Source organism: Phalaenopsis equestris, unplaced genomic scaffold, assembly GCF_001263595.1.
Source record: "Phalaenopsis equestris unplaced genomic scaffold, ASM126359v1 Scaffold198312, whole genome shotgun sequence".
Taxonomy (NCBI): Eukaryota; Viridiplantae; Streptophyta; class Magnoliopsida; order Asparagales; family Orchidaceae; genus Phalaenopsis; species Phalaenopsis equestris.
The window spans coordinates 84,355-99,845 of NW_018218237.1; the positions used below are offsets into that span (position 1 = coordinate 84,355).

The window sequence follows — 15,491 nt, forward strand, 5'->3', positions numbered from 1 at the left end:
AGTATATATATATATATATATCACTTAATGAAATTTTCATACTTTAGAACGTTAATGAGTCAGTCATATTGGTAGGCTGGAACTTCCCAATATCTGTAAAAGAAATGGGTAACTATTTACTAAGTATTAGAGATGTAGTAATGGAACTCCCTCATTCTCTCAAGGTCACTGAGTTGGTATTGTGCTAGAACCTCTCACACACACCTAGATGCCTTTTTCATCATCGTCCTTAAACCCTGAAACCAACCTACTTACAACCTTGTTTGATGGTTCATATATAGAAGAAGCTATATATGTGCACTTACGCTTCAGTCATAAGCACCAAAATTAAACCAAGAAGCAAGAACATAAAATAAGAAAAAAAGAGTGAGAGAGAGGAGGAGACAATCCACCTGAAAGAGCGAAAAAATTGAAACTTGTATTGACCCTCAATGACAAAATTAAAATGATCAATAAAAAGTCCCAAAAATGTGGCCCAACGATTCACGAATCAACCCAAAAGGGTATCATTTCCTCTAATTTTTCAAGAAGATCAACCAAAAAAAAATGCATCCTTTCCAAACTGTATTTCAAGCAAGTCGAAAAAGCAAGAATTCTAAGCCAATGTGACGACTATATTCTAAGCCATGATTCTCAAGTATTTATACATTCAATCCAAACTCAAATGTTGCATTCACCGTCTAAACCATTTTTATCACATCACAAATGCCACTACTTAAAGCCTCAGGACCGAAGATCGAAAGAGGTTTAAACAGTTCCAAAAATGAACTAGAACAACACCAAAATCCTCTTTCAAAACAGTGCTCAACCCAGCCCAAAAGAATGAATATGAAACCCATGCGAAACACATAAGTAACCAAATCAAAGAAAACCAAATAAACTCTCGACTTGTATAAAACAACTTTCAGAACTTTAGATTTTACATAAAGCTAACTCGTCAACTTTCAGATTTTCCATAAAACCAAACCTTTGAATTTCATATGCAAAAATAGCAAAAAAAAATTTGGATCTTCATGAAGCGATAAAATGAAATTTTCTTTTAAATTTTCTCAAGCAAGAGCATAACACTTCTCAAATTTTCCCAAACATCAATATAGACATCTCTAGATGTTCATAAAGCCATGGAAATTTTGAGGTCCCGTTAAACAAGATTGTCGAGCACCTCAATTGCAGACTTACAAAGCATGTCATACAAACTTTTCCTGTTAACTCAAGAATATGACTGTTTTGCCTTACAAGAAAAAGGAAACATGTTCTTTTTTAGGCATAGATTTAAAGCACCAAAGTGATGTGTATGTAAATATGAAAGCTTACATGTGAGATATAAAATTACACAAGAATCTTATGTTACATATCAAGACTTCCCAACATGTAGGTAACACATAAAATTATTTAGGACTATTCAAGTTTCGAAAGTATTTCCCCTTCTATACAAAGCTCCCCAAGCTCCCAAAGGTTTACAAATGAATAATCACAAGAGTTTCCAACTTGCAAAGGACCCAACATATATGAATTTCATATTCGCATAAAACCGATTTGCAGAACTTTGGAGTTTCATAAAGATAGAAAAAATAAATCAAAACATTTGGACTTTCCAAACCTTCAGATTTTTACAAAAAGGCCACCAAAAATTTCAGACTTCAAAAAAAGCCACGCAAAGTTTCAGATTTTCCAAATAAGCCACACAAAGTTTTGATTTTCTCATAATGAATTTGGCGAAGCTTTCCAAATTTTTTTGAAACCTCAAGAGCTTGAGAGAAATGAGAAGGAAAAAAAACAATTAATTATCTACCCTGTATGATTCCCTTTTATCAACAGTTTTGCCTCAATTCAAGAATAAATATGTGAGTTTTCTCTTTCTCAAATAATTTTAAAATGCTAACCTCTGAAGCATCTATTACATTTTCCAAAAAATGTATTTCTAATTTGCACAACTCGCCTTTATGTTCAAACTCTCCAAATCTATGACCACTCTCATTCTTAACATTAAATTTATTTAGCACATAAAGTGGCCTTAATTTCCCAACTCCACGTGAATTAGAAAGTGCATTTAAGGCAATTCCAAGTGACTCAGATTAGAAAGATTCACACCGCCAGACAAGAAATCATCAGAACAAGATCCCTCCAGCCACATTTTCATAGATTATGAACCAGAAATGATAAAAACTACCTAATGTTCTAGGCATTTGAGTGAGATTTACAACAAGATTAAAATATCAAAAATGTTTCGATTTTTTAATTGCTTCAGATATCTTTTTCTCTGATATGGGAATGTATGAACAACGAATGCTTCATGATGCCTTTAAAATTTTAGTCAATATTTCAGAAAATTCTCAAAAGTATCACACAAACAAGCCAAAACACAAACTAGCAAGATTGTAATACCTCAGTAGCCAAATATGCAATCACATGGGAATATTAAGCCACTAAGCAAGAATACCGAGCAGCCAATATTGAGCAGCCAAACAATAAATTTGGGAAAACCATAAAATTTTGGTCAGCACCTCCCCCTCTTACCAAATTTTGTCCACAAAAAATCTTCCCCTAAGAGGGGTTTATATAAGTGGGAGCGAAGAAATCTGGAGAACTTTTTCGAGGGAGGCTTGTAGCTTCATAAAGAAAGAGCTTGGAGTTTTTGTCTGCGTGTGGCTCAAAGAGGAGGCTGCAACAGATAAGAATCACGATTTGGGAGAGAGAGAGCAACTGGGGCACATGTGTGCGGCTCGAGGAGGAAGCTACAACATATAAGAATCGCGATAGAGGAGAGAGAGGGTAGTTGGGGAGCATGCATGCGGCTCGAGGAGTCATGATCGAGAGGGAGGGGACTGTCGCGATTCATTTTGGCATCTGGAGGCTAGGGTTTGTGATGGAAACGGGAGAGAGGGGATGCGATATGATGAGAAATAATAATAATAATATTATTTTTAAGAAAATTATTATTATTATTTTTATTATTATTATTTAATCCTTCCACACATTTTAGCTTGAATGCTCTATTGTGGTTAAATGAACATCATCCTAGGTAAAATCAACATTTTGGACACGCCGGTATAGTCTGTTTCGTCAACCGGGGTCGTTCGTGTAACCCCGTCGATCGATCGTTTCAAAAATTTATTTAGGTTTTTAACAAATAATGACACAGGTGACGTAAAATGTTATGATCGGAAGTGTCGACCGCTTGAATTGCAAAGTTTGTGTGCTCGAATGTGCAAATTATGTAAATGGCAATCCTAGGGCTTAAAGGTCCTATAGGGACTCCTTTTGAGTTTCCTCATATTAGTTTCAACCTTCTAAGTGCTAGAGGTTAAGAACTACATGCGGAACTTCCAAAAGAATAAGGAAGCAGTTTGAATCACTAAAATGAGGTAGTTCCCATTGTTATGGTTTTAAGATAGTCAAAGGGAGAACCCTACGGCTAGACCCTAAACCCTATGAAGAAAATTAGACCTCACTAAAAATGAGATCAACAATAATATTTTCTGATCTAAATTGAGAGTTTCTTAGGTAACCTTGGACATTTAAGATGTAATTTCTTATAGGGGCTTGCCCTTATAAGAAACTTTAGAACTCGGGTTATAAACCCATTTAATTTTTCATATTATATAGGGGAACTTGTTGGTCAACATAAAGGTTTGCAGACTAAAGCGGATGTCATAAATCCTTTAGTTTATTTAATCAAGCCTCACTAGTAAGTTATGTGTCTATTTCTTAGGGTAAATGCATTGCTTGCGGTATTGCGCTCGTTTTTTTAAATTATTTTCTATATCAGATCTGTTCAGTTTCATATTTTCAAAACTAAATTATTATTTTATAAATATTTAATATATATTAAATTAAATATTATCTTTCCAATTTGGTGACCGACATTTGACCAACTAGCAAGTTATAATGCCTCATGAAACTATGACCTCTAACCGTTGCATAGAAAACGAAGGGTTAGGGTTAACCATTGAACTTAAAGGGGACAGACATAATCCATTTGAATTATACAATCATTTTAGAGGATTAAAAAAGTCAAGCAAAATGTCATGAAGATTGAGGAAGCCTCGATTTCATGGATTATATATTATTTTAAACAAGAAATAGGAATAAGGAGTACCTTTTCCTCAATTCACAACATTCAGGCAAGAAAATAATAAAGCAACCCATGATAGCCACCATCCCCAAATCACAAAGGCAAGAGCCTCATTATTCTTGAAGAAACTCACAAACTATTCTCCCCTAATTTTTGCTTTCTTTCACTGTTAAGTATTCTATGTTCGTTAGGAGCATAGAACTTAAAACCTTCTTTTGATAATCACCAAGCAAGGTTAACTAAATTTGTAAACTAGAGCTTTTTATGTCGAACCAAATATTACACTTCCCTTGTGGGATTGATACGCAGTACTCTTAAATTGCATTACTACTTGACACATGTATATGTATTGTATGGTTGACTTACATCTTGGTAAGTCTTGACACATCACCCTCTCTTGATTTGTTAAAATAATTTTTATTTTCCTATTCATTTGCACCAAACTTTCAAGGACTTTGACCTTCCTAAATCTGAGATGTAATCCTCACTTAAGTTGTAAAACTCAACATATTTTAACAAATCAATTGGCCAGATTGAAAGTAAATTAAGATTAAAGTGAAAAGATCATCACAACTTCTTTAACAGTCTCATGGCACAACCAATTCAAATCACCATTTTACAAAATCTCAAGTCAAGGAGAAAGACAGATAAAACTACTCAGAACTCATGGAGAAGATAGGACAAAACTTGGATTTCATATATAAAAAGCAAAGTCATACAAACTACAATAAGTAAATAAAACTTATCTTGAATTCCTCCCTAAGTAACTCCTCGAAGTTCCTCTGAATCTCTTTCTTTCTTTACACCACACAGAATTCTCCTTCAAAGCGGCAAGGGGGAAGAAATCACTCACTTTCCTTCCACTCTTACAATCTCTCGAAGAATTCCTCACAATACCTAACCCTAAATTACACTCACCTGGACACCCATAGACCTCTCGACACTATTTGGACACTCTGGACTCCCATTTTTTGGCCTCGAAAATGTTTCTCTTAAAGTTGTAGAAGAGTTTTCAAGAGTTACCTAAGGTTCCCTTCAAAAATTGTCCACATTCAATGCATCTATTGAGAGAATCATCGCTCTCGCCTTCGGTGGCCTCGATGGTGCCGTCAGAGGCCTTCTAGAATATTTAATTCTGGACTCTTGGGAAAAGGGAAAACCCCGCCATCGGCGGCGTCAATGACGTCGTCGGCGCCCAAGAACAAATCTTCATATTTTGTTCCTTTTTGCTCCAAATTCACTCCTTTTTGCAACTTTTACCTCCAATGACCATAATTCAACATACCTGGAAAAAAATATCAAAAATACCTTTCTTTAAAGTGCAATATCATCAAAATCAGTGTAAAATAGGTATGAAAATCTCAACATATTTTTCTTTGATCACTTATCAAATATTGAAAGGGTGTGGATTGGAATTGCTGAAGAAGGGTTCTGACAGAAGATTGTGGTGGAGCAAAAACCACTATATTATCAACATTGTAAAAGGTTTGGACATAATTTGGAGAAGTGTTATAGACTACATCCTCCATATAAAAGGAAAACTTCTGGGAATAAAGTTACTACTTCTAGGACTGTAGAGATAGCTGAAAACAAAGGGGCAGGGAGTGATGATACTGTTGTTATTGATGCTGATAATATTATTGGGACTGTGCCCAATGGTAAAGCTAGGGAGCAGGAGGAAGATATCTGCATTAACAATAATTTGAGGGGAGCTACAATACAGGATGACAACTTACTAAGCATTAACCCAACTAGGATTGATGACCAGACAATTAACAGTTTGACAGATGTTTTAACTTGAAGATTAGCAAGTTCAGAGAAATAATAAGAAAAAGAAAGGCATGTCTGATATTAAACAGCCTTTGGATGTCCCCTCCACTGCAATTGTGGATCACCATCCTAGGACTAGGGGGAAAGGGAGGACCTTTTTTCAATGATAAAGTTCCTAGTTTGGAATATTAGGGGTATTGCTCACCCCTCTTCTCTCAAGAGATTAATATATCTTGTTAGAGTTCATAAAGTGTGGTGTTTTGCCATTCTAGAACCCTTGGTTACTAAAAAATCTCACAAAATTTAAATAAAAATCTCTAAATTTGCTCATTTCTCTAATTCTAATAAGAAGATTTGGCTCTTTGCTAGAGCTGAACTCCAGTGGTCAGTTTTGCAAAATCATTCCCAATATATATTCAATTCCCATATTCAATTCTATATTGGAGCTCAAGTTGGCTATGCCCCCTTCATCTATGCCAGCAGTCTTGCTAATAATCAAGCACTTTATGGTTTGATTTAACTCAAATTGGGCAATCTGTTAACTCCTTTTGGATTTTTTTTGGGGGGGTACTTAAATTGCATTACTTCTCCTAGTGAAAGAAGAGGTGGTAGACCACCTCATGTTTCTGCTATGAGTAGATTCAATTATTTTCTTTCTGACGCTGAATTATTTGATTTGGGTTATCAAGGTCCTGACTTTACTTGGAGAAGGGGTTCCATGTGGGAAAGACTTGATAGAATGCTTGGTAAGCTAGGTAATTCTAAATGGGTTCAAACCTTTCCCTTTACTATCATTTCTCATCTAGCCATGGATGGTTCTGACCACAGGCCTCGCATTTGCTCAATTCAAATTGTTGAAAGCCCCAATAGAGCTCCTTTCAGATTTCAAAATATGTGGACTCTACATGCTCAATTTGTTGAGGAAGTTGCTAAGGTATGGAGGTCTAATGGAGAGGCTAATCCCTGGAATAATCTGTAAAAAACTCCAAAAGAAGGTGGAAGCACATCTGAAGAAGTGGAATTGGGACACTATTGGCATTATTCATGAAAACCTGATTAATACACAAAGTAAAGTTATTAATATGGAAAAGATTTTTCAAAGGGGTTTAAATTCTGAAGTTGACCTTCATAAAGCTAATGAAGAGCTTCTAATGCAAATTAACTATTCTGAAAGTTTTTTGAAGCAGAAGGCTGCTGTTATCAAATTTATTTAGGGAGATAGAAACTCAAGTTATCACCAGCTTGCATTAACTTCATAAGGAAAAATAATATGATTTTATCTATCAATGATTCTTCTGGTAAGTTCTTGTTCGATGCTGAGGCTATTGCCCAAGATGCTGTACATTACTTCCAAAATCTTTTTAATGATCAGTCATCTTCTAGAGCTCAGATCAATATAGAGCTCTTCTCTGATTGTCAAGAATATGTCCATAATTTGGAACTAAATAATATCCCCTTGGAAGGAGAAATTAAAGCTGCTTTGGATTCTATTGATGACCATAAGGTGGCTGGCCCTGATGGCTTCACTGCTATGTTTTGTAAGGCTACTTGGAATATCATCCATGAGGAGTTTGTTGCTGCAGTGCAAAGCTTCTTTAAAGGTATTGATCCCCCTAGGTATTTTACTGCTTCCACTATAAATTTTATTCCCAAAAATTCCAACAGGGTTGGGTCGGGTGATTTCAGACCTATCAGCCTAACAAATGTTACTTCTAAAGTATCAGTAAGATAATTAGTATCAGGCTTCAACCTCATCCTCAACAGCTTATTAGCAATAATTAGGTGGCTTTTGTGAAAGGCAGGCAAATTACTGATGACATTCTCTTGGCTCAGGAGTTTTTGCTAAATCTTGATAGAAAATGTAGAGGCAGCAGTCTCATTCTTAAATTTGATATTCAAAAGGCATATGATACAATTAACAGGGATTTTATCTTGGCTACTTTAAATGCTAGGGGTTTCTCAAAGGCTTTTATCACTCTGATTACAAGATGGCTTATTTGCAGTAACCACTCTATCTTAATTAATGGCAAGAGCCAAGGTTTCTTCACTGCTTCTAGGGGAATCAAACAAGGAGATCCTTTGTCACCAACAATCTTTTTTCTTGCTATGGATTATCTTTCTAGGCTTCTAAATCAAATGTTTGTATCTTCTCCTCATTTGGCCTATCAGCACGGATCCAACATTGGTGTGAGTCACCTGTCCTATGCAGATGATATTATTATTTTCTCAAAGGCTACTAAGAATGTTGTGAAGTCTCTCTATCAAGGACTTAAGCACTTTCAAAGAACATCTGGTATGCATCTTAACAAACAAAAATGTCAAATTTTTACTAGCTCACACATTCTTCTGCAAATTAAGCAATGGATTGCACAACACTTTGGCTTTAGCCTTGCTTCTCTAATTATCTTGGAGTTTAATTAATTAAAGGGAGAGCCAAGCAAACTCAATTCAATGGTGTTATTGATCAAATTGAGAAACAACTTCAATGTTGGGCCAATTACTTCCTCTCAAATGGATGTAGGATCACTCTCCTTTAAAGCATCTTAACTTCCATCCCCTCTTATGCTCTTCAAATGTTCATCATGTAGAAGGGGACTCAAATAAGGCTAGGCAGAATTCTTAATAAATTCTTGTGGGCAGGACAGAAGAAACAGTTTCATTGGTTAGCTTGGAAAATACTTTGTAAGCCTTTACATGCAAGTGTTTTGGGTTTTAAAGATTTTTCAACAACTAAGTTTTATTAATCTTTATAAACTATGAATTAATTTTAGAACCCAAGATAGTCTATGGGCATTGTTTTTGAAGGGGAAGTACTACAGGGCATTACATCCTAATTTGGCTAAGAAGAAATTAGGTGATTCCAGGCTGTGGACCAAATTACTGCAGGTCAGACATCAAGCAAAAGATTTATTTATTTGGGAGCTTGGAGAAGGGCAAATCAATTTCTGGTTGGATAAATGGGTTTGGAATGGGGAGAGGCCATCTTGTGCCACCTCCAATCCCAAATATGTGACAAAGTTGAATGAATTTTGGACTAAAAATCAATGGAATTGCAATCTGCTGTCTACCATCTTAAATGAAGAGCATATGTATTGGGTTAAGAACAAAAACATCAATCCTGCACAAAAAGATAGAATCATTACTAGACAAGCCCCCTCACAAAAATTTCAGCTTACATTTTTCAACAATTTTATCAGTGGCAACCTGTTCTGTGGGGGAAAACTATTTGGGGAAAGTGGTTAACACCTTCCATGTCTTTTTTATGTTGGAGGCTTTGGCAATATTTACTACCTAGTGATGATGTTTTGAAGATGAAAGGGCTCATGGACCTTCATCTTAGGGGACCTTCAGCAGTTGTATGTGCAGTGAGGTAGAAGAAAGTTTGGAACATCTGTTCTTCTCTTGTAGTTTCTCTCAAAGTATTTGGACTGAACTTTTGATTCAGCTCAACATTGATACTCTAAAAGTCAGTTGGAAAATTTTTTTTGTGGTGTTTGAAGGAATGGTTGGAATCTAAGTTGATAATCATTCCATGTATTTTTGCCTGGTTCATCTGGATGTGTAGAAACCAAGTAAAGTTTGACAACATTAAACCTATGGAAAAGGTTGTGGTTTTGAATTGTACTTCCTATTTGCAAAAGATTATAAAATACCAGAATTTTCCCAATGTTTTCCACAATTGGGTGTCTAATGGGATAGACATGAACCTTTGCAAGCCAACTTTGGTCCTTTGGATCCCCCTCCTCTAGGGTGGCTGAAGGCCAATACTGATGGTAGTTTCTCTAAGGAGGCTGTTGGTGTTGGAGGAATTTTTAGAAACTCTCAAGGAAAGTGTATTTTTTACTTCTAATCTCCATATTGGGCTTATGATGCACTTAAAACTGAGATGATAGCCATTTACTGGGCTATCTTCCTTGCCAATCATTGCAACATCATAAACCTGGTGGTATAGTCTGATTCCATCAGCTGTATTATATATATATATATATATATATGTTCCTTTTTTAGAACAACATGTAGGGAGCCATAAGTAATTCTTTCTTATATATATATATATATATATTAAAAAAAGGAGTGTCAGAGACACCTTACATGTTAAACTAAATTAAAGGTTACAAAAGTTGTAGGGGTTTGGTTCACAAATAAAAATCAAGGTCCACCCAAAATGGGTCAAGGGCTCCCGAAAAAAAAACAAAAAACCAATTGTAACCTGCCCAAAACCTTTCCCCATTAAACAGGGCCTGAAGAGAAGAAAAGGAAAAGAAAATTCCAAAACAACAAGGACCCAAGAAGACAATAGCCCTCCCTAGGTAGGATAGTTTGAAGAATCAGCATTTGACACCTCCCATCTAATATAAGGCAGATCAGACATATCTGCATTAATCAACCAAGCCAGCTCCACAGGGGGGGTAGTATTCACTTCAGGAAACATATTCACTTTAGGCAACATAGATAGTGCACCTTGAAGTGCAAGCCAATTAGCACATCTATTACCCTCCCTGAAGATATGATTCCAGATAATCTGTAAGTTGTCAGTTATCTTCATGTCACTAATTTGATTAAAAGCTAGAAGAAGAAACCAAGGTGGGGAGATGTTATCCTTTAAGAGCTGGACTAGCCATGATGAGTCTAGCTCCACAATTAGAAGGTTCCATCCCATAACAACAGCTGTTTGAAGAACTCATACCACAACTAAGGCTTCAGCCTGCAAAGCATTTAAAGCATCAGAGGGAGATTGAAAAAACAATAGGCATTCCCCAAAGTTATTTTTGAAAATCTCCCCAATACCAGCAGTGTGTCTTCTATAACTCTCATCAGTGCTGATTTTGATCCAAGGATAAGAAGGTTTCTCTCAATGGAACAGCAGGAAATGTGATTTGGCAAAAGGAGAACTTTGAGTATTAAGGATTTGAGAGCACCCAGGAACTTTTATTTTGTAACCCATGAAATTGATTATCTTAAGAGTATAAGCATAGCAATTAATAACAATTTGTGTGGCACTTTGAGTTTTTCTCTCATATTTATTGCTATTTCTTGCCATCCATATGAACCATGTAGTAATAAAGAGAATTATTTCAGCATGGTTCTCTTTCCAACCCTTCCAGTAGTCAAGGAAGTTTCCAAAATCCAACAGACGGGAGGGGAAATTGATTTTAGAAGCCACCTATGTCCAAACCCCTTGAGCAACAGGACAAGGGTAACAGGACAATAGAAAAACAGATGGTTTAAGGATTCCTCCTGTTGGCAGCAAAAATTACATCTTGAAGGTCCTTTTAAACCCTTGAGTTTAAGTATATCATCGGTGGGAATAATATTATGAAAACATCTCCAAGTGAAGAAAGACATAGAGGGGCTGAGATATTTCACCCATATGGCTTGACCCCAATCCTTGTGTTGTCAATTGTTTAGTATATAATATGCAAATTTGGTAAGAGAGGTATGAGAAGGATTTTTAGTCACAAAGTTTTTGTGGATTAACTGGGATCCTAAGGATTTGATACAATTGTTCACGATTCACCATAGAAGCCAACATATATTTATTCCAATGATGACCATTCCAACATAATTGAATAAGGGTGTTGATAGCTGAGCCCAGAGAGGTTGATGGCTCCAATTTACCATCAAGTAGCTAGTTATCTAACAAAAAATCAATTTTTCCTTCTCCCACATCCCAGATAAAAAGTCTCCCACATTCCAGATAAAAAGGTCTTTAGCCACATTCCTGATATGCAAGAGTTCAGTCCAGATTTTAGAATCCCCAGGTTTTCTGCAGATAATTGTTGGATGAGAGTGCATGCATTTCTTTAACTTCATATAGTAAGCCCATAAAGACTTTTGTTCTCTAAATTTGATCCAGAGTTCACAATAGAAGATATCATGAAGTTGTTGGAAGGACTTCATACCAAGCCCCCCTGCAGCAAGAGGCAGGCAAAGCTTCTCCCAACTAAACCGGTGAGCTTTTTTATGTTTTCCTTCCCACAAAAATTTATTTAACATCACCTCCAAGGTTTTCTATGTGCCTTTTTTTTCATTTTCAGCATTTGCATAATATACATAGGGAAAGAAGCTAGGATACTTTTGATTAAGGTTAGCCTTCCCCCCTAAGAATTAGTCCAATAAGAGATTTTTTTGGAAATTTTTGAAGCCACCTCATCAAATTGAGTTTGCTTCTTCTTCCTGCCGTTAATTATTTCTACCCCAAGATAAACCAAAGGGCTGGTAGCAGATTTAAATCCAGTGAAGTCTTTTATCCAGTTTTTAGCAGTAGAAATAAGCTTATTGCTAAAGATTTGTTGACATTTCTTTGAGTTCAGAGAGAGACCAAAAATCTATTGAAACAAGTTTAGCAAACTGACAACCTTCTTCACTGCTAGTTTTGAGGCCTTAGAAAAAAGTACGAAGTCATCAGCATAGCATAAATGAATTATGGAAAAATTAGCTTTATTAGAAAATCTGATATATTCCCTTCCAGAAAAATTTTGGTTAAGAAGCCTTGATAAGTAATCCATACCCAAAATGAAAATGTAGGGAGAAAGGGGGTCCCCTTGTTTGATTCCCCTAGTAGCTTGGAACTGCCATTGAGAATTCCCATTAAGAAGAATGGAATAAGAATTATTCTTAAGCCATCTGTGGATGATTTGGTAGAAGGAATTTTGAAACCCCTTGCTTTAAGGACCTCCAAAATAAAATTCCATTTGATAGTATCATAAGCTTTAAAAATATCCAGCTTATAAATAAGGTTACCCCCCTTGCAAGGCTTAACAATATCAAGAAAGAGCTCTTGTGTAAGTAGAACATTGTCAGCAATTTGTCTGCATGTAACAAAAGCAGGTTGATTAGGAGAAATCATCCAAGATAAATGTGGTTTTAATCTAAAAACCAAAAGTTTACTAATAGGCTTAGACTACACAGTTGTAAGAGATATGGGTCTAAAATGATCCCAACTAGATTTCTGATTCCGCTTGGGGATTAAAGTTATGGCGGAATGAGCAAAGTAATGTGGCATTTCCTCCCCCCTGAAGAAAGCTTGAACAGTTTCCACAATATCAAATTTTACTACCTCCAAAGTTTTTTTGTGGTAGGCAGAAGTAAAACCATCTGCACCAGCCACTTTATCACCATCAATAGAACATAAAGCTTTCCAAATTTCTTCCTCAAAAGGAATAAAAGTTAAGTCCAAGCAGTGAATTTCAGAGAATTTGTCATTAAGCAGACTAGGATCAAAGTTTTGAAGACTGGCCTCATGAGGTTCAGATAAAAGAGTCTGAAGGTGGTTTATAGCATCTCTATGAATTAGATCAGCCCCCTCGATCCAACTGCCATTATGATTTTTAATCTTCAAGATGGTATTGGAGTGTCTTCTTTGTTTAATACAGGCATGGTAGAACCTTGTATTCCTATCCCCATCAACAAACTTTTTAATGGCTGCCTTTTGTTTATAGAATTCCTCCTCCCAATGAATAGCTTGAAGAAGATTAGCATTAGCTAAGATCAGGTTTTGTTCATCAGAGAGCTCCATCTATATGTTTAATTCAGTCTATTTAACAGTAGCTTCAGCCTCTTCAACCTTTGTTGTAAGGTTGCCAAAACAGTTCAAATTCCAGGCTTTCAGCAATTTAGCAACTTTTTTTTGAATTTGCCATTATCTAATCCGAGGAAAAGTTTAAATAGGTAGCCAAACAGACTTGATAAAGGGAAGAAAATCAAGATGCTCCACCCATACATTAAAAAATCTGAATCTTGGTAATGAAGAAATAAGATTAGGGGATATAGAAATTAAAAAAAGGCTTATGATCAGAACAAGTGTAAGGAAGATGGGAGACCATAGTCACAAAGTTGGTATCAAGCCAAGCCTGATTAACTAGGAACCTATCAATTCTCTCAAATAGTTTACCTCTCCTACAAGTATCAAGAGGACCCAGATGTGGAAGTTCAACAAGATCAGTGTTCCTGATGTTCTGATTGAAGAGTAACATTTGGTTGATATCCACAGGTTTCCCACCCCATCTTTCATTCAATCTAACTATACTTTTAAAATCTCCACCTATGATCCAAGGTCCATTAATAGAATATTTTAGATGCTGGATTTGTTGTCATAATGTAGCTTTATCACTAGCAGAACTCCCAACATAAATAAAGGTAGCTCAACATGTAGAAAATCCCATAGAAGCTTGATATGTAACAATTGAGGCTGATCATCCAGGATCTGAACTTTAAGATTTCTTTTAAAGAAAAACCAAATTTTGTTATTAATATTGTAAATGCAGTTGAAACTTGGGAAGTGTTTTCTAAATCTGCAAGGGATGTTGTGAACCAAAGGTTCAAGAATAGTAAAACACAAAAACATGTGCTTCCGTACAAATTGTTTAGTTCTGATCAAGGATTTTGGATCTAAAATCCCCCTGATGTTTCAACACATCAAATTAATCATCTATTTTATAAGAGAAAGGGAACCATAAGACTGTTATCACAACAGCCTAAAAAAAAACTGTCCAATGACTTGCTAAATTAAAACAAAGGAAGAGAATAAAAGGCTCTCATATCCTCTTAGATAGAGGATATAGAAAAAACTGACAGAAGTCTACCATCACCCAAAGGCTAGGGAGACCAAATCTCAAAACATTATAACTGAAGCTAAGGAGAAAATTTAAAAGTCTTCTGAAAGACTTAAAGTGACTAGAGGCCATATACTAAGCAAGAGAGAACTTAAACATTTGGAGGAGAAATATGGAGTGAGGGTTGTGATCTCGATCTGGTCCTCCCTCTAGAGGGTCCAGGAGATGATCCAACCTACAGATTATTGCCAATTGAAGTACCCTCCCTTGTAATCTTTGAGATTCTGTAGTCTATTTTTTATTTCTTTTAGAGGTCTGCACAATCCAATCCTCCCCCCGAAGAGGGTTCAAAGTAGTAACATTCTCTTCCTCAATAACATCCTGAGTCTCCAATTGCTTTTCCTGGAATGAATCCCGAAACCTCTCCTCAATGGAGTTAACAGTGGGGGAAATTATAGCAATAAGGTTGAGTTCCTCTCTCAGCACTCCCTTGGGAGAAGGAGTATTAGAAACAAAAGGGGTTGGAGAGCTCTGAGACTCATCTTGTAGGCCATCCTCATTAACCCCAGGATGTTGAGGGGGGTCAATTTTCTTCATAGAAGACTGTTTTCTTTTCATTGGATGATGTAGCCTATATCAACTATCCATAGTGTTTCCAAACATCTTGCAATGTTGACAATAATAAGGCCTTTTTTCAAGGATCACCTCCTGCCAAAAGCCTTCATGTTTAGAGCCTATCCACACTCTTTTAACTTTAGGCAAGGTGATATCTCTTTCAATGAGAATTCTAGCAAGAGCTGGCCTTGACTTGTTATAAGTATGAGCATCAACTTTAAGGGGTCTGCCTAAAGTAGACCCAGTATTAGAAAGAGGATTCAACTTGAAATATGGAATAGGGAGTCCAGGAAGCTTGAAACAAAGAGGTACCACAGGAGGTTCTTTGCTAGGATTAAATCCAGGGGTCCATCTCATTAGTTTCATGGTAGTCCACCCAATAACTAAAGATTGCTTGGCAAAGAGCCTAGCATAATCTTCTTCTTCTATTAATTGAATAAGTGTCTGCCATCTAGTAAACCTAGTTACCAAGCACC

General features: G+C 36.2%; 2 protein-coding genes across 2 annotated transcripts; one reads left to right on the top strand and one right to left on the bottom strand.

The window, feature by feature from the left end:
* Positions 1-6,657: 6,657 nt before the first annotated feature.
* On the top strand, positions 6,658-7,577 carry LOC110035583. Its single transcript, XM_020739836.1, has 2 exons — positions 6,658-7,041; positions 7,149-7,577. The coding sequence occupies exons 1-2, from the start codon at positions 6,658-6,660 to the stop codon at positions 7,575-7,577; spliced, it is 813 nt and encodes a 270-aa protein (XP_020595495.1).
* Positions 7,578-12,749: 5,172 nt separating this feature from the next.
* On the bottom strand, positions 12,750-13,364 carry LOC110035584. Its single transcript, XM_020739837.1, has one exon. It carries the CDS (start codon positions 13,362-13,364, stop codon positions 12,750-12,752), a length of 615 nt encoding a protein of 204 aa, XP_020595496.1.
* Positions 13,365-15,491: the final 2,127 nt, after the last annotated feature.

Bases quoted from the DNA above. Each gene is read 5' to 3' on its own strand.
- LOC110035583 (XM_020739836.1), top strand. From the start codon at position 6,658: ATGGTTCTGACCACAGGCCTCGCATTTGCTCAATTCAAATTGTTGAAA. The intron at 7,042-7,148 runs GTTATCAAATTT...TCTTCTGGTAAG, and splicing joins TTTTGAAGCAGAAGGCTGCT to TTCTTGTTCGATGCTGAGGC.
- LOC110035584 (XM_020739837.1), bottom strand. From the start codon at position 13,364: ATGGAGCTCTCTGATGAACAAAACCTGATCTTAGCTAATGCTAATCTT.